The sequence below is a fragment of the Chrysemys picta genome, chromosome 1, assembly GCF_011386835.1.
Source record: "Chrysemys picta bellii isolate R12L10 chromosome 1, ASM1138683v2, whole genome shotgun sequence".
Classification (NCBI taxonomy): domain Eukaryota; kingdom Metazoa; phylum Chordata; order Testudines; family Emydidae; genus Chrysemys; species Chrysemys picta.
This window is the reverse complement of record NC_088791.1, coordinates 89,415,325-89,441,701: the sequence shown is the minus strand read 5'-3', so window position 1 is coordinate 89,441,701 and position 26,377 is coordinate 89,415,325. Positions and strand designations below refer to the sequence as shown.

At 45.3% G+C, this 26,377-nt stretch overlaps 1 protein-coding gene across 5 annotated transcripts in view; it reads left to right on the top strand.

The window, feature by feature from the left end:
- GRIN2B (glutamate ionotropic receptor NMDA type subunit 2B) overlaps positions 1-26,377 on the top strand; it is a 270,832-nt gene that overhangs the window by 213,819 nt on the left and 30,636 nt on the right. For all 5 annotated transcript variants that reach the window (XM_005308916.5, XM_005308915.5, XM_065562233.1 and 2 more), the window contains 5 exons: positions 15,771-15,979; positions 16,299-16,470; positions 18,269-18,422; positions 20,395-20,520; positions 24,279-24,508. In XM_005308916.5, the coding sequence (XP_005308973.1) occupies positions 15,771-15,979; positions 16,299-16,470; positions 18,269-18,422; positions 20,395-20,520; positions 24,279-24,508 (891 nt within the window). The remainder of the gene's footprint in view (positions 1-15,770; positions 15,980-16,298; positions 16,471-18,268; positions 18,423-20,394; positions 20,521-24,278; positions 24,509-26,377) is intronic.

Genomic DNA, 26,377 nt, shown 5'->3' with positions numbered 1-26,377 from the left:
GCACTGGGCTTTATGGAGCCCTAATAGCTTACAGATAGATAGACATGCACTATACACCAGTTAAGGAGGATGAATATAATCAAGCAGAGAACAACATATGTAAGTGGTAAGTAAACTGAATGTATAGATTGGTAACATGAAAAAAAATATATGGTGAATGAGGGCCAGGCAGGAAGATTCTACAAAGACAGCAGTGAAAAGACAGAGTAGCCTGTAAATAAACTTGTCATTGGACATACAAAATACACATTTAAAAGCTGTATCTTAGTTAAAGGCTCTGTCAGATATTAACCTCTTGTCTTTCACCAGTCAGACATGTTCTTGGTTTTGGATTTGTGCAGCTGCTCACGTAGACTTGTCCCCTCTTCCATCAGTTAGTCCCAGCTAACTTAAAACAGTCTGCTGTGCTGGATGGATGGGGGGGACGTTTGAGTTTCCGAAGCAGAATGCATCACGTTTCCTTTCTCTTCTCTTCTCTCTTCTGAGAGATGCCGCCATTCATTCCCGCTGCACCCTGCCTTCTGCAGCCAAGTCTCCTGATTTTTGCATCTTTTGTGGCTTAGTGGTTTCTTAAATATTTATGTAGACCGTTCCTCAAGGGAGCAGCTCCTGGAGGCAAAGAGTTGTGTTGGGAAGGAGGGAGAGAGCAGTTCTTCCCCCCAGAAGGCTCAATATAATCTCTTGCTAAGGGGCAGCAAAGGAACAAAAAAGCCTTGTCTTAAAGCATAAGATTAGCATACAAAGAACAAACCATGCATGCACACCAGAACACACTGGCAACTGAAGATGAGGGGAAGGAAATGTCTGTGTCAGCTAAGTGATTAGAAAGTCAGCTGTGTTCAGTCATGGATTTCATTTTCTTTTAACCCTTAGGGCACTGGCATTTTTCAGATCTGCCAGCCAAATAAATGATTAAGATGCTGTGCTGCATATATCACACTGTAGGTGTGGTTTGGGCATTCTGACTATATGAACAGTTGTTCATAAATTCCTCTTATGCTATTAGGCATTGAAGGTCATGCCATGTGTAATTGGGAAGGTAATTAAGAGTTTAAATTTGACCAGTGACCTTACTGTTAATGATCTCTGTATAGGAAGTATACAGGTAAATATATGATTTTCTGTTGTTGATTTGCTTGAATTTTAATAATAGACAGGGATAAACTCAACTAGCTGAATTAATTAATTATTAACCTGTAACTTATTCACACAGCTGAATTCTTCACTAGATAGATCAATATTTATCTATATAGATTCATGTGTGTGTTTAGTGTATGTATTTATTCCCACAAAGACCTATATTGAGAGAACATTAAAGTTGCATAGTTAAACAGTCAAAAGCCAGGAAATGACAAATATTCAACCTTAACTCTGCCCTCTTCTGCTTCATTAATAACAACAACATAGCTCTAGATCTTCAGCTACAGTCTAGATATGCTTGACACAACTGGCAGAGGTGACTGTAAACTGTCTTTGTTTCTCCAGGCCTGGGGCTGGCATCAGGGCTGTTGCCCACAGCCCCCGGGGCTATTCTGGCAGCTGAGGTTCATTGTGTGTTCGGATGCCCCAGCCATGCCCCTTCTTTTCCCCAAGATTATTACCTATGCTGAGGGCCAGGAGGGAAGTGGTCTAGAGGTGCTAGCAGATCTGTGGCACCTAGGGATTCCTCTTACATGAAAGGAATCTTCAGGGTGCCAGTTAAGCTGGCTTTTCAACTGCTTTGGGACACTCCAATGTTCAGAGCAGCTGGCAGAGAGCCGAGAATCAGGCCCCAAGGCTTTAATTAATTACCCATTCCCAAACTACTTCTTAGTTAATATAATATAAATCATGCCTTCTTTTCCCACAGCTAGAGATACAGATGGATAGCATGCTGTCATATTATTCATTCTTGTTTACTAATGTGATTTTCATTGTCATAGCTCCAATGTCGTAGACTTTGTATATGATAAATTCTCCTTTCTCTAAGGTAAGTCTTCTGATTAGTCAGTGAGCACCCATGTGCTACACAATTGGTTTTAAACCAGCTGCTCTGCCTAGCTGAGGCGCAGTTGAGGTGATGATGCAGTTAATTATGACGCAGACATATTTTAGTTCCCATTTTAGGATCCCCTTTAGATGAACTAACTGACTGCAAAAGAGGAAGTGTTGTTATTCCCATTTTACAGAGCGGGAGTGGAGCCTCAGAGAGGTTAAATGACCTGCTCCAGGTCACACAAGTCTGTGACAGAACCAGAACTCGGGTCTCTTGACTCCAAGGGCTTTGCTGCAAGATTATCTTTCTTCTCTCGAGCTGCTGCAACCACTTGCTCCCTTCTATCTGTTACAAGCATGCTCTTGCATTTTCAGTGCCGAAACACCTTCTGTCAACCCCATTTGCCTAATCGTTGCCCTGTCTTCCTGTTACCTTTTTGTCTCCAAGAGTCATCATAGAACTACCTTCATCCCACTGTATTGGTTTCCTCTCCTCCAACTCTCTTCTTATGCTCCTCTAGTGATCAGAGGGACCCAACACACCTTGGTTGGAGTGAATGAAAGACTGCCTTTATTTCTGTTTAAGAAGGTGGTTACCTCCTTGCTCTATGCCTCTTAGGGCTGATCTGAAGATTCACAACTAACACTGCACCTGTCCTCTTTGCACCATGCAGATCCCTCACCAAGGTCGAGATCAGATGGCAGCACATCTGTCTTTTCCTTATTTGATTGGTCTGATGCCTTTGTCTGTCCCATCAGTCACTCTTTCTTTACTCCTTCTTCTCCCTGAGCTCTGTGAGTTTGTTTCCTGGTTCTCCTGCTACTTCACTGAAAGCTCCTTCAGCAACTTCTATGTTGCTTTCTCATTCTGTTTATTTGTTTTGCAAAGGCTTATGAACATTTATGGAACTGTATAAGTAACTACATAAAAAAACCTAAGTTAAAAGAAAGTTATTTGGGTTGCAAAGTCAAATATTTGTGATTGCCCGTGCTATCTTATTTCTGCCCCTGTGTGCATTCATCTTATCCATGGAACGAGGAGTGGTGCTGTGGGCAAAAAAAGCATGCGGTCCTGTACTTTGAAGACCTATCATAACGGACATGCACAAGAGGGCTGAATTAAGTTGTATGAGCAACTATAAACCTGGCATTTCTTAACTTTTGAGTGCTTGACTTTGCAACCTAAATAATGTTCTTTTAATATAGTTTTTGATGTGTAACCTCCTAGGCTTTTTAAAAGGAAAAAGGTAAACACAAATCTTTGTATGTACAACTGCAACAAACTCTCCATCACGCATTATCAGCAGGGTTTGAATCATGAACTTTCAGCATTGCAGCACAGACTTGTACCACTTAGCTTACAGGAGTAGCTACCAGCAGCCTCTCCTGCTGGAACCAGAAGGTGGCTATTATTCTAGAGGGGTAGTGGGCAATTGAAACTATGTCCTAGGTCCATGGGATAGTCATGGGGAGCCCAGCCTGGCTTGATTTTCTCTCTTCCCCACCTGGGAGGTGTGGGGCTCCTGCCGATGATGGTGTCATGAGAGAGAGGGGATGGGCTGCTGGGGACATGTACTGGGTCCAGAAGGGCATCATATGAGGAGTCTGATCTGGCTTTCTCCCCCACCCTGCTGCTACCACTGCTCTGGCAGCTCCCAGGTGTTCCTTGTGTGGTTTGTGGTGTTGGTGCTGCTGCTGCATTGATGGCACCATGGGTCTGGCTCTTTAGAACATGTGTGTTCAGTTATTATTTTGGCAGGTTGCCAGAAATTTTCCTGAGCAATGCAAATGACAGAAGGGAAATGGCGATTATTTAACTGTCTATAGCACAGCTGAACCTGAATGGAATTTCATGGACTAAAGAAAAAACACTTCTCCAGTATCAGGGTTTTTTCCCTGCTCAATTTCAAAGGCTTGCTGCAAAGAATGGAGGTGTTAGATTTTCTCCAAAAAAGGTCCAGAGAGAGAATCTTATAGAATGAAAAGTGTCAGGCAACCTAAATATAGGGCTTACTACCAACTCCCCCATAGTCATAATAACTATGCAGTACACACAGGCACCCTCCTCACACACACACAAACATACACACAGATTTAAACACATGTACGAAGTCACCTAGCTAAATTAGACTGCGTAAAGTCACTCCCCATATATATATTTCCATTTGCCACATGACCCTCAGGCCCCCTCTCACAACCTTCCAAGAGCCTCAGCTTCATCTCTTGTTGGCAGGACCCTTCCTATTATTCTTGCCCTTCCACAGCATGGCATCAACTGAGACCTCTTGCAAAGCTAAGCATGCCATACGTAATGTGAGCTTTGCACTGACATGCTTCAGACACATCATCCCCCAGTTGAGATTCTGAATAGCTGATGAGCCTATGGAAGATGTGAGCTCCAGAGATCCATCAGTACTGAGAGAAAGTCAGGTTGCTTTGGCTGTAGAGAGGTCAGGCCCCCAGGAAAGCAGTCCACAGCTTTTCCCTTCCTTTTCTCCAGCTGGGGTTGGCAAGTACACAGCCGTTCCTCCCCTCCATAACTTTGCTTTGAAACTTTTTGCTCTCTACAGCAGTGCCTGAGGTGCTCACAGTCTGCTAGTGATCTCCAGTTGGTGAGAAAGCAGCAGAAGATGCCAAGGATGATTTCCAGCCACGGCCTGTTCAGCTTGGTTCCTACTGGTTCTGCCAAGAGGAAGGGGAGTCCCAGACAAGACCAGCTCGCTACAGCTTGTGCTGTTTTAGTGTGGGTTGCGCCAAGGGGATATTTTTAATCTCCTCTGGCAGAATCACTACTTGCTGACCACAGTAATGGTTCTGGCTAAAGTCTGAGCCACAGTAATGTGCACACATGTAGAGAGCCTGGCTGTCTGATTGGTGGACTCTGCCCAATGGTGAAATCTTGTCTGTGGCATGGGGCCACCAGTGGCGGACGCAGCTGGCCCTGACAGAATGCTATGGAGTGTTATGGTAACACCGTGCTCCAGCCGTGCTTACTCTAAAATGAAACCAAGTGTAAAAGGGAGTAGAAGCAGGACGAGTAGGGGCCCCTAGACATTGTTCCTCTCACTCTTGTAATCACTTCTCCAACATAGAAATAATACCTATTTACAGTCTGAATCAGTGGCCCAATCTGTCACCTTTGACTGCCCTTGGTCACTTGCATGCGTGAGTGCACTTAGAGGTGACACCCTCCTGACCGGAAGTGGAACATTCAACCTGACATATTTCCAGAGGAGCTAACTGATGGCTAGGCCAATAGGCTTATTGAAGCTCAAAACGCTCTGAGTTATTTAAATGACTATGGGCCAGATCCCCGCACCCTCCCTGGAGGAACCTGAGATGGCCAGTGAGGCAGGAAAACTCAGTCTGCTGAAAAACATCCCCTTAAGGGGTTAGAGCTGCCTGTGGAGTCAGGGGCCAAGGTCCACCAACCCCACTGATCCCAGGGATCTATGGGGATTGTATCCCCCCCGGATCCACAGAGGCCAGAGCCATGCTGCATAGGTCTCTTTGAGCCGTCTGTGAATGTGCTGGGGCCCCCTGCCTCTGAGCAGCCATTGCATGAGTTACCAGTAGCTGTACTCCTGCCTGAATGCACCGTATGTCAGTGCCTGGGTGAATTTCTCTGCCTGAATGTGTCTGTGGCCTAGAGTCTGATCTCAGCTACACTAGTGTAAATCCACAATAATTCCACTGACGTCTAATGGTGGTTCTCCCGTTTTCACCGCCCTTTGCATCTCTGTGCAGGAGTGTGTCTGTGCGTACCTGTTTCATGGAGAGTATGTGCCTCTGTGAAGGGTGCCCCAGTGTGTGGGTCAGCCAGTTCCATGTAAAAACTATCGATTTAGGGAACCAAAGGGTTTTGGGTAGTGCTGGAGGGCAGGGCTGTTGTTTTTTGCCTGTCTTGCAGAAGGCAGGATGGTATTTTGCAATGGGGGCACCACAGCAGGTGAAATTCCCATGTTTGATATTCCCATCTCCCATTCCCCAGAGGCACCTCGCAAAGTGGCTTCTTCGATCTGCCTTGCTACTTCTGACAAACAACAAAAAATGCAAGCGAGCCCCTCCCTTTCCATTGCTTCCTCTCCCATCCTCACTGTTGCTTTCAACACCCTGCTTGTCTTAATACAAAGAGACTCTTTCAACCTCCTCTAGGTCTGCATTTTGCAGGGGAGCCCAGAACAGAAATTCACTGAAAGTAAAACAGTCACTGCCAATGCCTTACCTGAGCATTCACTGGGTCTTGTACACCCCAGTCCAGTGCTCAGATTCATTAATCCCTCTCAATAAAAGGGTTAAACTGTCTCCCAGGCTGTGGCATAAATTGGTGAGCTCCTCTTTCTCTGTAATATGTTAAAAAAATTAATTGAGAGAAAAGAAAGCTCAGCAAAAAATATTGCTCAACAAGAAAAGCCAAGGGGAAAAAAATCGTTAGTCAGGGCATTACATGCATGGACACGTACTGTATGCAGGCACCCACCTGCACAATGCGGACCCACACACACACACAAGAGAGGGAGTATTTTTTTTATAAGGCAATTTAAAAAACAATATATCTCCACCACAATGAACCATTGGAACAGACAGATGCCTCCATCACACAAAACATGCCTCCGACCACCCTGTCCTCAAAAAGTCTGCCACCTTTTCTCCCTGGGCCACATTACCAGAGTGGAGAACAGCAGAGGAGCTCAAGATGAAGCCCTACTGGTCTGGTATTCTCTGTAGCGGCACCATGCCTTTAGAGTTTGCTTGTCCTGACCTTAGTCCAAAATAAGTTGAATCTGATGACCCTTAAGAGATGGTGCAAAGCTCATCTTTCTTCCCTCAGGCATATCAGAGGGGGTGGGGGCTTTCCAAAGTGCAGAATTGTTGCAGAGGAAGGCTGAGCCTAGGTTTGTGTTGCTTGGTTGGCTGGAGATGGTTATATTGGACAGTATGGCTGCACTTTAGTTTTAGTGGGGTATTATTTCTGAGCTATGGTTAAGTTTTATGTAAAGGGAGCCTAGAGCATATGGGAGGGGAAGGGATAGCTCAGTGGTTTGAGCATTGGCCTGCTAAACCCAGGGTTGTGAGTTCAATCCTTGAGGGGTCCATTTAGGGATCTGGGGCAAAAGTCTGTCTGGGGTTTGGTCCTGCTTTGAGTAGGGGGTTGGACTAGATGACTCCTGAGGTCCCTACCAATCCTGATATTCTATGAAGAGCTGTTCCATTTGTATAATCCAGAGAATCATAGAATATTAGGGCTGGAAGAGACCTCATGAGGTCATCTAGTCCAACACCCTGCTCAAAGCAGGACCAACACCAACCATCTGCTGCAGGATAAGCCACACACTGTTAACCACAGTAGACCACATCTCCACCTCACTAAAACATGGCCTCCACAACCATAAGTGACACCCTCTGCCACCATATTAAGCTGTGACCTCCACCCCTGTAAGATATGTTCATCGCACCCTTCATTACCATAAACCAAGGGTGCCACTGTTGTAATCCATGAGCTCTACATCTGGAAGCTATTCATACCATTCACTAACACTAACTATGCCTTCAACTACCAGAAGGCATGTAGGCCCTCTGCTACTGGTACTATGAGCCACAACCTTCCATGCAAAACAAAAACAAAACAAAAAAGGACTCTCTACCACCATTGAATATGAGCTCTGCTACCAGAGGCCATGCCTTCCACTACAGTAAGCCACGAGTTCTGACAGCAACAACATTTGACAGTTCTCTCATCAGTTCTGGCGTAAGGAGTAATTTACAGAGGTGATCACCTCATCATTCATGTAGCTCTCCCCCTATGATACCAGAGAACACTATATTTCATGGCTTTACAAAACACAGGAGCTTTTAGAGTACACCTCATTAACGTTCGTGGGCTAATTAGGGCAGAGGATAGGACTTAAACACCTACAAAAAAGCAAGCAAATATACTACTAAAGAAACAACCAATTGGTGGCATTTCAGCGAACGGCAAGAGCAGTGTAAATGCCAATTTGAAGTGAGCAGAGGACTGCATGCCTGGGAAATGATTTTATTTGGAGAGCCATAGGATTGAGAGATGGAAAGCAATAGCAATTACTTTATGCTGTGTAGTGCCCACAGAGTGCTAGGTGCTGTACAAACAGAAGAAGGAGCAGTCCCTCCAGCCCTGCAGTCATCGTTCTTGCTGAAGCGAAAGCCCATTAGAAACAATTCCCTGGTGTGCAGATGTAGTAAAGGCGTCAGACTTCACCAGGTGGTTGTGGAAGGTGAACTTGACGCTCGAGAAGGGATGTTATTTTCATGTTAATTAATTTTGCATATGGAACATTCACAAATATTCTTCTTTTCCTTTGGCTGATGTGGCTAATTAATGAGCCCAAGTGTTTGTAAACAGGAGATTTTCGATCTCGGTGGTATTTCTTCTCCCCCTGCTTGTTCAGTTGCATGCCAATGCCTCTGGTTGTTACATCAGAGGTGTTCCAGAGGGAAATAGTTGTGGTGTCACCCATGGAAGCTTACAACTAGTGACGGACAAGCCTCAATAAAGGTTAGGATTGAGGGTCTGTTCAAGTGGCTACATGGGGGGCATCACTGTCAGTCTAGTGGTTGAGGCACAAGACTGGTAGGCAGGAGACCTGAGTTATAGTCTGCTTTAACATCCATTAGTTGCGGGATGCAGAGCGAGTCACTTGACAGCTCTGTGCCTCAGGGTATGTCTACACAGCAACTAGACACCTGCAGCTGGCCTGTGCCAGCTGACACAGGCTCGTGGGGCTTGGGCTGTGGGGCTCTTTCACTGCAGTGTAGCCGTCTGGGCTCGGGCAGGGGCCCTGGGCTCTAGGACCTTGCGAGGTGGGAGGGTCCCAGAGCTTAGGCTTCAGCCTGAGTCAGAAAGTTTACACAGCAATGAAACAGCCCTGCAGCTGAGTCCCGAGGACTTGAGTCAGCTGGCACGGGCCAGCCATGGGTTTGTCTTTGCTGTATAGACATACCCTGAGGCACCATTCCCCCACCTGTGCAATGAAGATAATGATGCTTACCAACTAATGCCTGGAGAGCTCCAGACTGAAACCCCCCGAGAGCAGGCTTGCCTCACAAGATTTCATCTTCCTACTTTTAATTCTAAATTAGGAACACAAATGTTTCCTTGTCTTTCTATCGTGTGCACTTATATGGCCCCCGTTGCCATAGTACCTGAGCACCTCAATGTAACGCTGCCTGCAGTGACTCAAGAGCATGAAAACCACCCTCAGGTCAGACTGAGGAACCAGGGCACAAACCCCAGATAGGCTGTGAGTTCTACACTTAGATTTCACCAACCAATTATTAAGTGTAAACTTCTCAGGTGCCATGACAGTCTAAACACAGAGTCACAGACAGCCTGCTTGGGGACTTCAATCTAAGTCACCACACTGGTGAGCTCACCTGTGTGATAGATGGTCCTTACCCCAAGAATCAAGTTACTTCCTGTCCCAAAGGACAGTCACTTACCCCAGGTCAATTGCACTTTAGATCTCACACCAAAGATAACACTTGAACCAATCCTATTATAAACTATCTGAAGGTTTATTAAATAGGAAAAGGAAACCTGAATTATTTACAAGGTTAAAGCAGGTAAACACAGATACACAAATGAGTTCCAATTTTAAATTTCAAAAGGTAATAGAAGCTTTTATAATCAGCCAGCACTATATGTCCTTTAGGGCTAGCCCAATCTAAGCAGCTGGGGACTCTCTCACTTATGTCTAGAAACACTTTGCCCCCCCAGCAGGGCCGGCTCTGGCTTTTTGGCCGCCCCAAGCAAAAAAAAACAAAAAAACGGGGCGTCCAGAACGGCAAAGCAAAAAAAACCCTGCGGCGCGGCCGGAGCGCGGGTGCAGGGGGACCGGCTGGGGGGGGGGGGGAGAGGAGGGAGCGGGCGGGAGAGAGAGAGACGGGGGCGGCCAAGGCTACAGCAGGGGCACTGCCACGTGGCCCCTCCCACTGCGCCGCCTCCTGCCACCTGTCGCGAGGGCTCCGGTCGGCGGGGAGGGAAGGAAGAAGACTGCCCTGCAGGGCGCTCTGGTTCTCAGCGCCGCCGCCCCCTACAGGGCGGCCGGAGCGGAACAAGAACAACAACAACAAAAAAGCGTCCGTGCCGCCCTAGGATTGGGCAGAATGCCGCCTCCAACAATCTGCTGCCCCAAGCACCAGCTTGCTCAGCTGGTGCCTGGAGCCGGCCCTGCCCCCCAGAGATTAATCAGCATAGAGATACTAAGTTCCTTTGGTTTGGGGCTTTTATCCCTCTCCTGCCTTGTGCTCTGAGCTGCAAACTCAGCTGATAGGAGGAATCTACTTGCATGACTCATCTTCACTGGGAAGAGACCAGGACAACGAAAGTCCTTTGTCCTCTTATTGAGGATACATAGGAAAATTCCAGTCCCACAATAGTCCATCTGGTACCGATGGACTTTCCTTTTGGGAAGGGTGTAACACCTGTTGAAGATCAGCCCTTCACACTGATTAATGTCTCTGTCCTGTCTGGTGACTTACACAGGGACAGAGGCTCACAATACAACAGCTCAAACACTTCCTTACAGTATGAGATACAGATGTTATAAGTGAGATCAGTGCATGCAGCAAACTTTCAATCATTCCATAAAGTCTAAATATTAAACACATTAATGTGATTCTAATACCTATTTTAACAATACTAACACAGAGATGGATTCCAGCTATGTGTTTGTCATTGTTCAAATGAGACATGAGGACCGTGGCATGAGCTGGCACCTGGTCTGCTAGTGTCACACTCAATGCATTTTGTGTTTATTCTCACAATACCCCGTTGAGCTAGGAAAGTATTATTATCCCCATTTTATAGATGAGGAACTGAGGGACAGAGAAGTCCCTAGCCACGGTCTCTTAGGAAGTTTTGTGGCAGAGCAGAGAATTAAATCCAGTTCTCCTGAGTCGTAGGCTGCACCACCCCTCTTCTCCTTCCTTATGTATTTCAGCAATGGAATTAGGAAGCACAAAGGCAGCTGTGAACATTAAAAATGATAGGGGGGAAATATTATCTGAGATTTTTTGAACCTCAGGAAGGGTTTGGATTCCCAAATGAGTTTTGGGTGACCTTTTTGGTCACTTTTTAAATGCAACTGAAATACCCTCATTCCTATTTGTGACCTCTTATGAACTGTAGGGATGGGGGTGGAGGAAGTGGTATAAGACACAGTGCAAGGAGGTGATCAAGCCTGGATAAAATAAGAACCAGAGGAGAGAAGCTGTGCTAAAACTTGATCTTCCAGATGCTTCATGCAGAATATTAACCACAACATTGTCCAGTCCCCTTTAATCTTCACCCAGACAAGAACCTGAGCCTCCTGAATTTTTTTGTCCAAAACCTGAACCTGTACCTCTGGACCCTTCACCCAAAACAGTATCTGGAAGGAGCTTTGCCCAGAATGTAAAACCCAAACCTCTGAATGGTCACGTTCTTTAACTTTCAGTTAGAGTTCTGCAAGTGGCCTTTGTGTTCTCCAGGCCAGATAAAAATGAAATACTAAGAAAAACACAAGGAATGGCAGTTCTCTGACCCAGTTGAAAGGAGAAAGTCTTGGAAATCTCACTGGAGTGCATGTTTTTGGCTATGCCCACATGACAACTTTTAACCAGGGTTTTTGTAATGGTTAGATGAGGAATGGTCATCTTAACTGGTTACAGGTTACAAAGTTCAGTTTGTGTCACACAGCAGCTGTGTTTGTGTGTCCATACCTGGTACACTGCCTAGCCTTGTTTGCCTAAATGCACTCTGGAAACTCTGAGCAGCTATTCTATAGTGCCTCAACAGAGAACAAAGTACTCTGATGACATGTACAAAGTGGCATCAACAGCATGTGGGGTTCTGGGCTGTCCTGCCACACAGGTAGCTGGGAATAAGCAAGACCATCCAAATCGGTTACACAAACGTGATTAGTGTATCATGTCAACCCTGAAAAAAAAAAGTGTCCTGGAGGGTTACAGGAAGACAGCTATGTGCCAGTCCAAGCGTTTGGCAGGAGCAGAATGCTGCTCATTAGCCTTTGTTACTAATCAAGTTTGAGCAATGATGTATGAGCACAAACCATGTTTAGAGCCAGCCACGCTAACCTTTGCGAGCTCTTTGGTCCCAGTCCCAAGACATGGTAGGTGCAGAATTGTTCAGAGATGTTTCTAAACTTTGGAAGCTTTTTCAAACTTTTTTAGATCTCAGGGAAGGTTTGAGTGGTCTTCAGGGACTGAGATTTGGGGACAAAGTTCTGTGCCAGTTATGCATCCCAATTGTTTTTTCCCCTCCCTTATAATTAAATTTCCTCCTTAATAATTATTCAAGGGAGTGGCCTGTAGTGAAAAAGAGTGAGGTGATTGACAATGGTATCTATCAATCTGAGGTTCCATGTTATTTACAAAGGGATAATATTTGTTTGGGTTTTGTTAGCTTGGGATTTGTTAACATCCTGCTTTTGACTGTGTACTGTACAAGATATTCATTAGATCAGTCCATTGGCTCCTTTCTGTTTTATAAATATCTTACTGACTTGGTAGCACTAAGAAAAAGAAGTAAGGGGAGATAGGAGAATGTATACTCCTTTCCTTGAGACTTCCTATGGAGAATTTTGGTGGCTGATGTCTGATTGGATGAGGTTTTGGTGTTACAAGTGGGTGGGTTCTCAGAACTGCATAACGAGTAATAAATGAGATGTGTGGCACAAGAACCCCGAGCTTCTCTGCCTTATGCAGGAACTGAGTAAAGACTGGAATAATAAGAATTTACAGGCTGCCCCAAAACACACTGAGATGTCAGAAGGGCCTCACTCTGCTTTGTGCTGGCTGCCAGGTTATATTCTTTAACTGCAGGCATCACCTTTAATGACTTGGCCAAGACAAATCTGTGACATTTAATTTTGTTGAGACTAACCTCTGTCCTCATAACACATTGCTCCTTCCCGCTCGCATAGATAGATACCATATAAAAATACACTCAGAACTTCCTTTGCTTGCATTCTCTCTCTCCCTTTCTCTCTTTCACACAGACATGCGCACATGCACACGCATTTCTCTCACTCTTCTCCCTACACTCACGCTGCCTTATGCGCACACTTTCTTGAATACACACTCATACCCATGAACTCCCCATATTCACACTTATACACATTAACTCTCCCAAATGCACATTGTCTATCAGAAACACTTAAAGACATTGCCCCGTCCCCCCAGTTTTCCTAGGTTAGCAGGCTATACATCTCCTGCCTTTGTACTCTCAAATCAGCACTTACCTATAGACATGGAAATGCTTGTTTTATATGCCTGAGTGTTCATTTGAGCACTGAAATGTAGGATTTGGACACGTTATCGAAGCACTTATCGTATACTTGAAAATTTAGGCCAGCCCACTTACATACCTTCTCTTTTTCCTCCTTTTTGGGCAATTTATAAAAAGCTTATTGGAATGGAGTGGTTTTTAGGTTGTGCTGATATTTCATTACTCTTTGATGGGCAAGTGAACAGGTTGTGTACTGCTGTGTTTGCAGTTTGGGTACTTCAGTGCTCACGCTGTGGTGTTGCTGGACTGCCATTCCCATCTTAACTCACATAAATTTACCCCATATAATACAACACAAAAAATGTTCCTGGCCTACCACTCTATGAGCTCCCCATCTCTTTCATCGGGAACTTTTGGGTAGTTATGAGTCAGGACTGATTTCTATGTCTATCTGGTCTAATCTATGCTTTAGGGGTTTATATATTACTGTGGTGTCTATGTGTTGCTATGATGTGGAAAGATGTCTCTTTCATTGACCACTTACTGATAATGTTAACAAATGTTCCTGAACATGTGTCTGGGATGGACGTGTACTGGGGCTGATCTACATAGCCCTTTTGCTTGTAGATCACCGGTGCCAATCCAGCCACAAGTCTGTAATTTAAATGAAAGTTGTTCCTATCTGCCAGCTTGTTTGGTGGCCTGAGTGAAATGACCTTCTGATCTGAGCCCAGTTCCTCATGAACATAAGTCCAAACTGCAGAAACCACCAGCACAAATGGCTCTCATTGGGCTCCTTGTTGTCATTCTCAGCAGAGAGGCTAAAGAGACAGAATGGACCATAGAAATGGGCCATCTCAATTAGGGCTGAGGTATGAGATTAGGGAGAGAATTTTCTCTTTTGTTGCCAACATTGTACCTGTTCTGAGGATAAACAGAAGCCATCAGTCTCCAAGGGTATTAATCTAGCATGAAAATGCACTTTAAAAAAATAAGTGAAAAAATTGCTGAATTTGTTTCCTATTTTGAATATGGCGATCCCTCAGGATCATGAGAATGTCAGATGCAGCCCACTCCTGGCATCTACTGCCACTTCTGATCTTCAGGTTCCCATGGGCTGACCCAGCTCCACCAACTGCTCAACCTTCTGACAGCACACTGGTGCCATCCCCCTACAGGACTGTATTGGCATTGGGAGAGGGTTATGGGGTCACTGCTGCCCGGAGTGACTTTTTTGTTCCTTTGAACAATTTACTGAATAAACCCACTCTGGGTATTTGTTCTTTTTAAAATCAGATGAAGGTTTTTAAAAAGCAATAAATGTTTTATGCTGGTTCTAGATGCCATCAAATGCAAAACACGAGAACAGCTTTGATTTTATCAAATAACCTTTGACACCTAAAAAGGCTCTAATAAGTGCTTTTTTTCCTGAAACTCAGTGAAAGGTTGACAGCTGCTGGAGACTCCAGCCCTCTATTTACCCACAGAGCAGGTATAGCATGAGCAGCAGCAGGTCATGCTTCCTACACACACATGCCGCCCCCACCATCAATGTACCTCAACTCTGACCTGGAGGCACTGCTTCTAGGAATGAGTGGGGAGTTCATTCTCAAGGCCAATTCAGCTGAAGCTGCCAAGCAAGATGCTTATTAGTGTCAATTGTGATGGGATGGGTGAAACTGTGAGCAGAGGTGAGACTTTGATGTTTGAAAGCATCATAGGTGGGTTTTTCTGGAATTTCTGTAAGGAATATTTTACCATGGGTAGTGTGTGTTCTAAATACATTACCTGGTGGTAGATTGCAATGGCTTCAAAATAATAACTCCTGTCTTTGGGGTATACGTAGCACCAGTTGAACAAAGGACCCCCCTGCAACAAGGGAGTCCATGTTTACCCAAGAAATGACAGTAGTGGCTGAAGGGATAAGATTGTAGAATTTCCTTAAGCAAAAGTAGCATAAATAAAAGTAATAGAATCTCCCTGAAATATCTTCTCATGCATCAGGAAGACAGAGCAATGATTCTTTATCTGCATCTAATCTGTACAGCTATGCAATTTAGTGATTGTGAAAGTGCAGGAGTGATAACACTGGAAAGATCTGAGCTGGATTGTGTTGGAAACTGTTAAATGAGCTTTTCCTTCAAAACTCTGCTTATGTATGGTCAATCCTGACTTATAGCATCTCCAGCTATTCCAGTGATGGTCCCCTCCACCCAGGGAAACTCAATCCTGACATGCAGCTCTCCTCTTATTTCAGTCTTAGCCCATCTAAGAACAGAGTCTGATTATTATGCCAAAGATTACCAGATTGGTCAGTGATTTTGTGATGACTCTCCAAACTCATTTCCTGTGTGATCTTCTCTACTGTTGAACCCATTTCCCCAGGGTCTGCTCCTCAAAAAAGTCCTTGCACATGTGAGTGGGCTCAGGCACTCTGAGAGCCTCTTGTCTCCAGACAATATGCTACACGGTAACTTGGAGAGGGATCGGGCAGTCACGTGTTTCTCTGTTATTTGTGTCTCTGCAGGTGGGGAAATGGAAGGACAAGAGCCTCCAGATGAAGTATTATGTGTGGCCCCGCTTTGAGCTGTACCCTGATTCTGAGGAGCGTGAGGATGACCATCTGAGTATTGTGACCCTAGAGGAGGCGCCGTTCGTCATTGTGGAGAGCGTGGACCCACTAAGTGGCACCTGCATGAGGAATACAGTCCCCTGCCAAAAACGCATCGTGACCGAGTAGGCACTTAGAGGATCTTTTTCCTGGCTCACTGTTCTCCACAAAGCAGGTGGAGCCTTCTTGGCTTGCCCTGATACTCTGCTCCAGCTAAGCCATCTGGGCTCTCTCAACCTGGCCCATGCTGCCTCTTGTCACTGGTACAGCCAGCCAGCCAAGCCCTGCACGCTTGGCTCCTTTTGCCCCTCAGCAGTGGTACCACAAGCTAGGGTCTTCACGAGGAGCATGTTCAGGGAGAGAGGGGAGGTGTTCTGGGAATGGAGGGGGGATAGCAGAGGGAGTTCTGCTCAAACTTAATCCCTTATTATTGTGACTGGTCAGGAACAAGACGGATGAGGAGCCTGATTACGTCAAGAAATGCTGCAAGGGGTTCTGCATTGACATCCTCAAGAAAATCTCCAAGTCTGTCAAGTTCACCTATGACCTCTACCTGGTGACCAATGGCAAGCATGGGAAGAAGATCAATGGGACGTGGAATGGAATGATTGGGGAGGTAAGCAATGAAGGTGGGGCTGAGTTTTACCCACAGGCTGGGCTCTGGAGTCAGATCCTAGTCCAAGTTCTGATTAGCTCCCCTTCCTGGGAAGGGGCAGATGAGACCTCATAAAAATGATTGACCTGGTGTGGGGATCCATCTGGCTGTTGCGTGAATGAATCCATTGTGGCATGCTCACTGCTGAACAATAGCTACAATCCCTCTCATTTATTATTTACTATTTTCTACTGTGCCACATGTGTTTGGCACTTTACAATCAAATAAAAGGAGATGTCCTGTGACACTGCCCAGGGTACAATCTGGACTGTTGGACAGCTGTGTCTCCTCAGTTCTCCAGACTTTTACACTGCTTCGCTGCGAGAGCAGCCACTCCTGGCTTGCTCTCACACAGCCTTCAGCATGTAAATTACTCGAAGCTATAGTGCAAGAGTGCTTCAGACAGACAGCCTGCCACCCTGGAATTATACTGCAGAGCTACACCAGCAAATTCCCAGCCCCAGACTTTCCTCAGAAATGTGTGTCTTGTACTGCCCAGTACCCTCCTTGACAATGCACGCTCATAGAGAGTCCGTCATTTCATTAATAAAAAATGATATGCACGCATGTTGTTACCTCAAATGGTGTTCCCCAAACACTTCAATCCAAACACACTGGCTTAGATAAAACAATAAAACAAGTTTATTAACAACAGAAAGACATATTTTAAGTGATTACAAGTAATAAGGCATAAAAGTCAGAATTGGTTACAAAGAAATAAAAGATAAAATGCAAACTAATACCTAACTTAGCAAGCTAAGTGAATTTAAAGTTAAAAGCTTTCTCTCAGCACATGCTTACAGCAATCTGGCTGGCTTCCTTCAGCCAGGACCACTCACCCAGTTCAATGATGCTTCTTTTGTCTTTCAAGTGTGCTTGATGCCATGAGTAGAGATGAAGGGAGAGACTGATTTGGAGACTCTGTTCCTCTTTTTTATATCTCTTCCTCCTCTTTGAGAATCATCTCCATCTGGGGTTCAGATGGCAGGCAGTCTGTTTGCATGGGATCCTCAAGTTGTTCTATTGCCAAGATGTAAATTTCTTTCTTCCTGCCAAAGCACGGCAGTTTAATCAGGTGATAGTCCGTTTGATTATGTTGACACCTGGCTGAAGCATCAGTTTGCCTTTTGTCTCTAAGTTTTGTGCTAGGTTTTCTAAATTTGGAACATATCTTATACGGTAGAATTTTATAACTTCACATACAATGTTGGCACACATATTTTATCAGGACCATAATGTTCAGCAAATTATGAGTTTTCAAATGATACCTCAGAAGACATACTTTGTATCAAATTTATCATGGTCCTGTAAAAAGGATGAACATAAGGTTACTGACTGTCATGTAGCTCCGCACCAAAGAGTTTATTATTTAAGTTAAGGCAAGACATATAAGAGGTAATGACAGACATTCTTTGAGGGAAGGGAAGACAAGGACAACAGAAATAAGACAACTTGTCTTCTAGACAAATGATGTGTTTATCCTGAGAGCTACACAGGTATACTTTAAATATCATTTTTTAATACACGCAACATTCTTTGAGTAGAAGATTAATATTTATAAGTCTCTTGGAAAAAGTATGTCTTGAAGAGAGATAAGAAAGAGGAGATGATGGAAGTAAGGACAGGGAGAGAATTCCAGGCATAAAGGAGTGTATGAAAAGATGGGAGTGGGAGAAGATACTGATGCGGGTGGGGTCCTTAACTGTGAGGCATGAGTGGAACCAGCTTCAGTAACTCTCCGTCTTTCTCCTTATCTGAGGTGGTCACCAAGCGGGCCTACATGGCGGTAGGATCCCTCACCATAAATGAGGAGCGGTCAGAGGTGGTAGACTTCTCTGTGCCCTTCATCGAGACAGGAATTAGTGTCATGGTATCACGTAGCAACGGGACTGTCTCACCTTCTGCCTTCCTAGGTAAGCTCTTCTCCTGAGGTGAGGGTGAGGGGGGACTAGTGTAATGAAAAAACAGCCAAAGAGTCCTTATGAGTCTCTGGGGCATTCCCAAGGAAGGAGTTTCAGGGAAGGATTTTTTTTCTTCAAGTTGTTTTATTTCAAAATCCCAAACAAGCAAACTCCAGGCAAATTCAAACACTCAAGGTCCAGGAGCTCCAGAATATTTCTCAGTGACCTTTAGGCACAATGCTAGCAAGGAGGTGCCTCACTTACAGCTCTCACCCTACAGTACACAGTATCACCGGGGGTCTGTCTACACTGCTGTCAGAGGTTGACAGCAGCACATGTGCACATACCTGACCTAGCTTTGAGTTAGCTAACTCCAATAACAATAGCAGTGAGGTTAAGCCCACCCAGGACCCTGGGTGCCTACTTGAATGATTAGTCCATGCTGCCATGGCTTTGCTTCTATTGTTATGGGAGCTAGCTAGATCAAAGCTAACTTGGGTATGTCTACATTGCTGCAGTCATGGTTCTGATTGCTGGGTAGATGATGTGCTTGGTGGCTCAGCTAGTATCACTCCCAGTGAGTGTGAGCCAGAAGAAAAGTGGTACAGGTCCTCCTACCAGAACTTGTGCCTGTCATAGACTATCAGGGTTGGAAGGGACCTCATGAGGTCATCTAGTCCAAGCTGCTGCTCAAAGCAGGGCCAATCCCCAGACAGATTTTTACCCCCTATCCCTAAGTGGCCCCCTCAAGGATTGAACTCACAACCCTGGGTTTAGCAGGCCACTGCTCAAACCACTGAGCTATTCCCCCTCAGTGATAATACAATGAGGGTGGTAAGACTTGGCTTTAGACATGTCACCCTACAAGGACACATTAACCTAAGCTCCCTTTGGCACAGTGGAAGATAAATATCTACCAGCACTTCTGAAAAAGAGTGGGGCACAATCCCTGTGCTAGGCCAAGATTCCATCCCCCAGTTCTAGGGTCCCAAGGTAGTTGCGAATGATCACTGAGTCCTGAGTTGCTTCTGTGTTTCCTCAAGCAGTTACTACATTCCTAATATTTACCGCTTTGCTTTATAAAATATGTTGAGATATAGCAAAGCATAAAAGGTGAGTTATAGGATCAGTCTGCTCTCTGACCCTGATTCTGCAAACACTTATCTATATGAAGTTACTCGTGTACCTAAGGAAGATTATCTAAACCTCTTTGGGCTGGGAATCTCAGGAGATAATGCTTTTCTTATAAGCTTTCCAGTATTTTCTGGCTTTGGCCAGGTCCTGAAATATCACCAGGAAATTTAAAACAGCAGCAGCAACAAAATTAACACAACATTTTTGAATTTCAAATAGGTTTGGGTTCAAACTTTGAGTGAAAGTTGGAGCAGGATCATATTTGATCTGAACTCGCTCAGCCCCATCACTGCCCCTTAAGCTTGGAGAAGGGCAGAAGCCAGCTTCAGTCAAACACTCACAGGGCATGAACTGTAGCATTTCTAGTGCAGTCTGGTGGTCTCAATTGCCAAGCGGCAGGCTGGAACATTGGTAGCACTGCCATAATTCTGGCTGAACTGCAAAAACTTCAGGGATAGAATTTGGTTCAGGCACGCACCCCAAAATTAAGCTGCTTAGCTGAGTCATATCCAAACCTGTTTGTTCCCCAGAAATGGGCTGAAGGACTTAATGGGACGAGCATTTCATCATTGCATCTGATAAGGTCTGGGCCTGGTTCCAGGTGGAACTGGGAATTACAGACCCTGCGATGAAAATGGAATAAAAAATGAACTAACTTTTTCCAGTCTCAGAAGCTTTGAGGCTTGATTTGAGGTGGGGGCGTGAAGGTTTGGGAGCTAGTTCCTATTCTATGCAAAGCAGTCCCCCCATCCCCACCCTCGACATGGAACCCTGTGAGTGGGACAGTAATGCTGGCTGTGGTGTGTCTGGCATTTCACCCTGTGCCCTGTTTTTCTCCTCTCCTTCCCAGAACCATTCAGTGCTGACGTATGGGTGATGATGTTTGTCATGCTGCTCATAATCTCTGCAGTGGCTGTCTTCGTCTTTGAGTACTTCAGCCCTGTAGGTTACAATCGGTGCCTTGCTGATGGCAGAGGTAAGAGGAGCCTTTTTCATTGCAAGTTTCTCTCCCTTCTCATCCTGGCTCCTTAGTCAATGGGAGTTCCTTTTCCCCCTACACACGCTCATGGATCCAGCCGCTTGGATCTCTGTGTTCTGTCTAAGAAGGGAAGGGAGGGAGGTGGGAAGATGACTTTTAGGATAATAATGGGTATGGATAATGGATAATCGGCTTGGCTCAGGAGACAGTTATGTAGAGCCTTTCATCTATAGAGTGCTAATTCCAAACTACTTCTAGCTGGCGGGAAGAGGAAATGGATATGGGTATCTAGCACTGGCCCTGCTGTAAGCCTTTTTGGAATAATTAGAGGGTCCTGAACTGCCAGTCCACCTTTCATCAGTGCTACGTTTCACTTTAAAAAAGTAAAACTTAAAAGCCCAGAGAAAGAAACTCTCCCCATTATATTCTTCTATTCCCCAGACTTGATATCCATTACCTGGGTGTGTCCCCACCCCATTTAAAGCTCTTTTGTTGACCAAAGGTTGTGAGAGGACTGGGAAAGTGAGACATTGGTTTTCCTGGGGCTGAATGAGGAGTTATTTTGCAGGGCAAGTCTGATCTCTCTCTGTGATGCTCAAAAGCCTTCTTCCCTGGGAGAAGAAGAGATGAGTCAGAGAAGAGGACAGAGAGGGATTTTTGCACTAGCAAAGATGGAATGCTCAGCAGTTAAGGTTGCTACTCTCTCCTTAATCTCACTCCATTATGAATTGGTCCCCAACCTAAGGCCTTAACAACAGCTGAACTCAGATGTTTGTTTGAAAATATGTTCACTTGCCTGCCAAGCCATTGCCTCCAGCTGATTTATACCACCAAGTTAGACAGCACTGAAAAAAAAAAAAGATTTTGTAATGGAAATACAGACAGAGACTTAAATATAACTATGCCAGTGGGGACTTCTCTAATAACACTGAACTGTGGACAGCATGTATGGGCAGATGCACATATCTAAACAGATGTATGGGCAGATGAAAATAGCTATGAGGTTAAAGGGAGAGACTAATACAGCTGTGCAATCAGCTGCTGATATTAATACAGCTGTGCAGCCAGATGCAGATATTAAACTAGCTGTATGGACAGATGCAATTAATAATATGTCTGAATAGTTGTAAATATTACATGTTCGGACAGATGTTTTTGTTAGTACAGGTGTGTGTAATAGTGCAGATGTGGATGGCAGGTGCATATGTTATAGTGTTTGCTTGGTCGCTAATGCTCTAGTTAAGGTTACTTTGATACCCCCATCAGTGTGTGGTTCTGTGGTTGACAATGCAGTTGTGAAATCAGTTGAGAGATTAGTGTTTTAGGGTGGAATTTTCAAAAGCACTTACAGGTATGTCTACACTACAATTAAAAACAGGCAGCTCGCCCATGCCAGCTGATTCAGGCTTGTGGGGCTGAGGCTAAGGGACTGTTTAATTGCAGTGTAGACATTCGGACTTGGGCTGCAAGGTGGGAGGGTCCCAGAGCTTGGGCTGCAGCCCAAGCCCAAAAGTCTGCACGGCAATTAAACAGCCCCTTAGCCAGAGTCAGCTGGCACAGGTCAGACACAGGTGTTTAATTACAATGTAGACAGACCCATAGTGACGTAGGCACTGATAATCAGTGGGACTTGCGCCCCTAAGTTATGAGGACATTTTGAAAATCCCATTCTTAGCCTCTCTCTCCTCTTTTCTCTTAAAAATAAATTAACGCAATGCACAAAACCATGCTAATGTCATATTAACATTACAGCTATAAGCACTCAGAAAGCCAGGAAGTGCAAAAATGTATGTTTCTCACAATAGCTAACTTGTCCCATTTCATATGGAGGATCCAATTTTGCCAGCTGATACATCCCCATTGGAGTCAGCTGGAGTTGTGTGTGCACGTCCAAGGGTAGAATTGGGCCACTTGCATTTAAAGTTATATTTTAAATAAAACCATTAGTTTTCTTGAAGGGCTAGGGTGTAGCTCGCCTGACATGGGTGGAAGAGAAGGTGCAAGAAATCTTCCTTCCCTTGTGCTCCTCTGCAGAGGTCAGCCCTAGTCATCATAAGCAGCACAAAGACTATATCTAAGTGTAGCACCACTGCTGGCACTAGACGCTCCACCCATGCAGCAGGTGGGAGTATGGCCCTACCTTTTCAATACCACACCGGTGGGCCTGGTGGGTAGTGCACTGGACTGGGACTCAGGAGACCAGGGTGCTATTCCTGACTTGGTCACTGGACTCTGCTAGGTGACCTTGGGCAAGTCAGTTCACCTCTTTGTGCCTCAGTTTAGCTATCTGTAAAATGGGGATAATCGTATGGACTTCCTTGTAAAGTGCTATATAGGAGCTAGATATTGTTACTATACAAGTTAGCTGAGCTAAGCTGACACCAGAGGGTCACATGTGTAGTGGCGCTCCCACTTGGACAGTTGCTTCCTGAGAAGAACCCTTGGAATAATTCCAATTATAATCTCTCTCCCAGCCTTGTGGCGGCAAACTCCAGTCTGTATCTCAGAGATCTCTAGCACTGTGTCTGGTATATGCAGTGTGGAAAAGACAAGGTTGCCATAAGAACCTTACAGTTTTCATATTCTGAGTTTTCAAAATGATAAGCTGAGTGATTCACAGATGTATTTGTTATGGTTAGAGTGAGGTTCTGCTCTGAAAAGTGACTATGTAAAAATAGCCCCTTCTTGCATGGCAGATCTGTTCCTTGTGTGTCAGATTCAGAGTCAGAGCTGCTGACTTCCCGAAGAAGTAAGATCTGACTGTTTTTTTACAAGTGTCTGCCGCTCAGAGCCAACGCAGCTCAGGGAGATAGAGCTGGGCTCTTTTCTGGCTCATGCATCTTCAACAGAATGGCAAAGGAAGATCCATTTGTAGGGCTACTTGTGCAACCCTGTGGTCAGGGCCGGCTCTGGCTTTTTTGCCACCCCAGGCAAAAAAGCCTCTCGCCGCCCCCCATCCCCTGGCGGGGAACACGGTAGGGGAGGGCGTTGAGCCCGGCCGCAGCCCCGCTCTCCCCGGCCGGCCGGAGCGCCGGGGGGAGGGCGGCGAGCCCGGCCGCGGCTCCGCTCTCCCCGGCCGGCTGGAGCGCCGGGGGGAGGGCGGCGAGCCCGGCCGCGGCTCCGCTCTCCCCGGCCGGCTGGAGCGCCGGGGGAGGGCGGTGAGCCCGGCCGCGGCCCCGCTCTCCCCAGGTGAGCGCCGCCCCCCTCCAGGTGCCGCCCCAAGCACATGCTTGGAGTGCTGGTGCCTGGAGCCGGCCCTGCTTGTGGTCTTCAGATTGGGTACTTACTTATGCCTGGGCCAGTCCACTAAGGGTTCTAGTTTGCACATTCGTCCCTGAGGGAGTAATTGGAGGGCGGTGGTGTTGAGCAGCTGTAAGAGAGGGCAGAATTCATCTGGCAGAATCTTTATTACTAGTGATGATGGCCAAAGCAGAAAGGAACAGTTTGACTTTCAGATTCCGGGGGCAGTTAGGAGTTAGAAAAAAGCATCTTTTTTCCTTATAAACTGTACTAATTTGTCAACAAAATCCTGGAGACATGATAAACATGGAAGTCCATGCTGCCATTTATTACAAAGTCACTTTTTAGAGTGAGGCTGCGCTTTAGTGCCGCTGCAAGGACAGATGCGAGTGCATTACAGCTGTGGGAACAGATGGAAATATTAATCCAGTGATCATGTTGCATGAGTAAGTAGAACTGCAGATTGCTTATCCTGAGGTTTTCACTGCCTCTGTTTTGTTCCTTGGTCACTCCAGAGCCAGGTGGACCCTCTTTCACCATTGGCAAAGCTATCTGGTTGCTGTGGGGTCTGGTGTTTAACAACTCCGTGCCAGTGCAGAATCCCAAAGGTACCACTAGCAAGATCATGGTGTCTGTGTGGGCCTTCTTTGCTGTCATCTTCCTGGCCAGTTATACTGCCAACCTGGCCGCCTTCATGATCCAAGAGGAGTACGTGGACCAAGTGTCTGGACTGAGCGACAAAAAGGTAACTGATCCACTCCAAATTTGAAAGCATCTTTCACCATGGCAGGGGCTGCACCCTCTCTAAACCATTCTAATTGGCAACCAATGCATTGATGCAGTGTCTGGGTTAAATACTGCTAAGACTGATCACTGAAAAATAGTTGCACTTTACGTGTTCAAAGCACTGTGCAAAGAACGAATGGGGTAACAGTATTGGATATCATGTTATAAAATCTGTGGGCCAGATCTTCTGCTAGTATAAATTAGTATCGATCTATTGACGTTAGTCCATCCACTGATTTACACCAGTGGAGGGTCTGGTACTGTATTTTAATGATCACTGTTATGAATAGATGCTTAGAAACTCAACACAGAACTGCTTTTCTTTTCTGAACAGTTTTCTATCCCTTGTTTACACACACTGGTTTTTGTTATCTCAGAGTAATCACTTACGCTGGGCGGTACACGTTGGTTTGATCTGATAGGATTGCTCATGTGTGCAGGACAGCGCTCCCTGGTTTGTTAGGGTAGGGTTGTTTATGAGCACTAAGCTGTGCACACTGGTTTATTTTTATTATATGGGTACTCATGAGTATGCGGCTGTAGATTCTCGTTCCTTAGCCTGGAGTTCGTTATTCAACCAAGGACTGCTCAAACTGCTTTATTGCTGTAGGGTGGCCTCTAAGCATGAGGCTGCAAACCCTTTTGTTATCATATGGTGGCTAGTGGGAACTTGACTGTACACACTGGCTTGTTATTGCAAACCTGGCTTGTTATAGTCAAGGCCCCGTCTATTCCATGACAAGATAGACTCAGTTCTGGGGCCAGGTCCCCTAGTGTAGACAATACTTCTGTGCAGCAGCCTGGAAGTTCTGTAACAGATTCATGTACATTTTTTTAAAACAGCATTTTTAATGGAATGAAATACATCAATGAATAACCCCAATCTGTACAGTAGCCCTCGTGGTGTTCGTTTTGATAATATCTTCACTTTGTTTCATGCTGCCTCCACATTCTCACATTTCAGTGTGCCACAGTTTTTTTGTATTGACAACATGTTACTGCAGGGTAGAAGCAGTCAGGCAGAAAGCTGGAAGTTTTGACAGCTGGGTAAGGGATAATTGGGGCTTTTGACACCAGAGAAAGCCTGGGCATTGTTAGCTGGAAGTTTCTACTTAATGGATCATCACTAAAACAGTTAAGTGTTGCCATTAATTTATCGTTAGTAGGTTTCACCATTAACAACCCATTGAACTGAGTGCACCTCCAAGTCTTATTTCAGGATGCACGCAGACTCAGGAAGACAACTACTCATCTGTTCACACTCTGTGCATATTTTTAAGATATTCTTCACACCCATGAGGAGGTGTGTATAAAATATGAAGTTGATTCTGAGGCAAATTACACAGCTTCAGATTCATGGAGGGCACTAGACCTTGCCCACATTGTTGAGGATGTTATTGTAGGGTTGCTGGAATGAAGTGGGTCTGGGTTCTCTTCCCCCCACTTTGTTTATACATTTATAATTGTTTTGGATATTTTCTACACAACAACCCAATTTATCAGAGCAGAGAAGATAGAACATATTTAGCTAATCAGGGCGTCACACAAACATGGCTTTCAGTGCCGATGGTGCATCAGGGTTAGAATTGCAAAGTTTTGCAACAAAATCTGGAACCAGGTGAAACTGGCCTAGCAACAGTTCAGGGGGTTTCATAGCATCTCAGGCCCAGGCTTTACTCTGCAATGTACCCTGCCAATGCCCAGTGAGAGGGAGGCCAGGAAAGCTCTACTTCAGCCAAAAGCCCTCTGTGTAAATAAGCTAGCACTACATTTTAATAGATTTTCATTCACTTCACACCTGAAGAGGCACAAGCAACCAATGACAGAA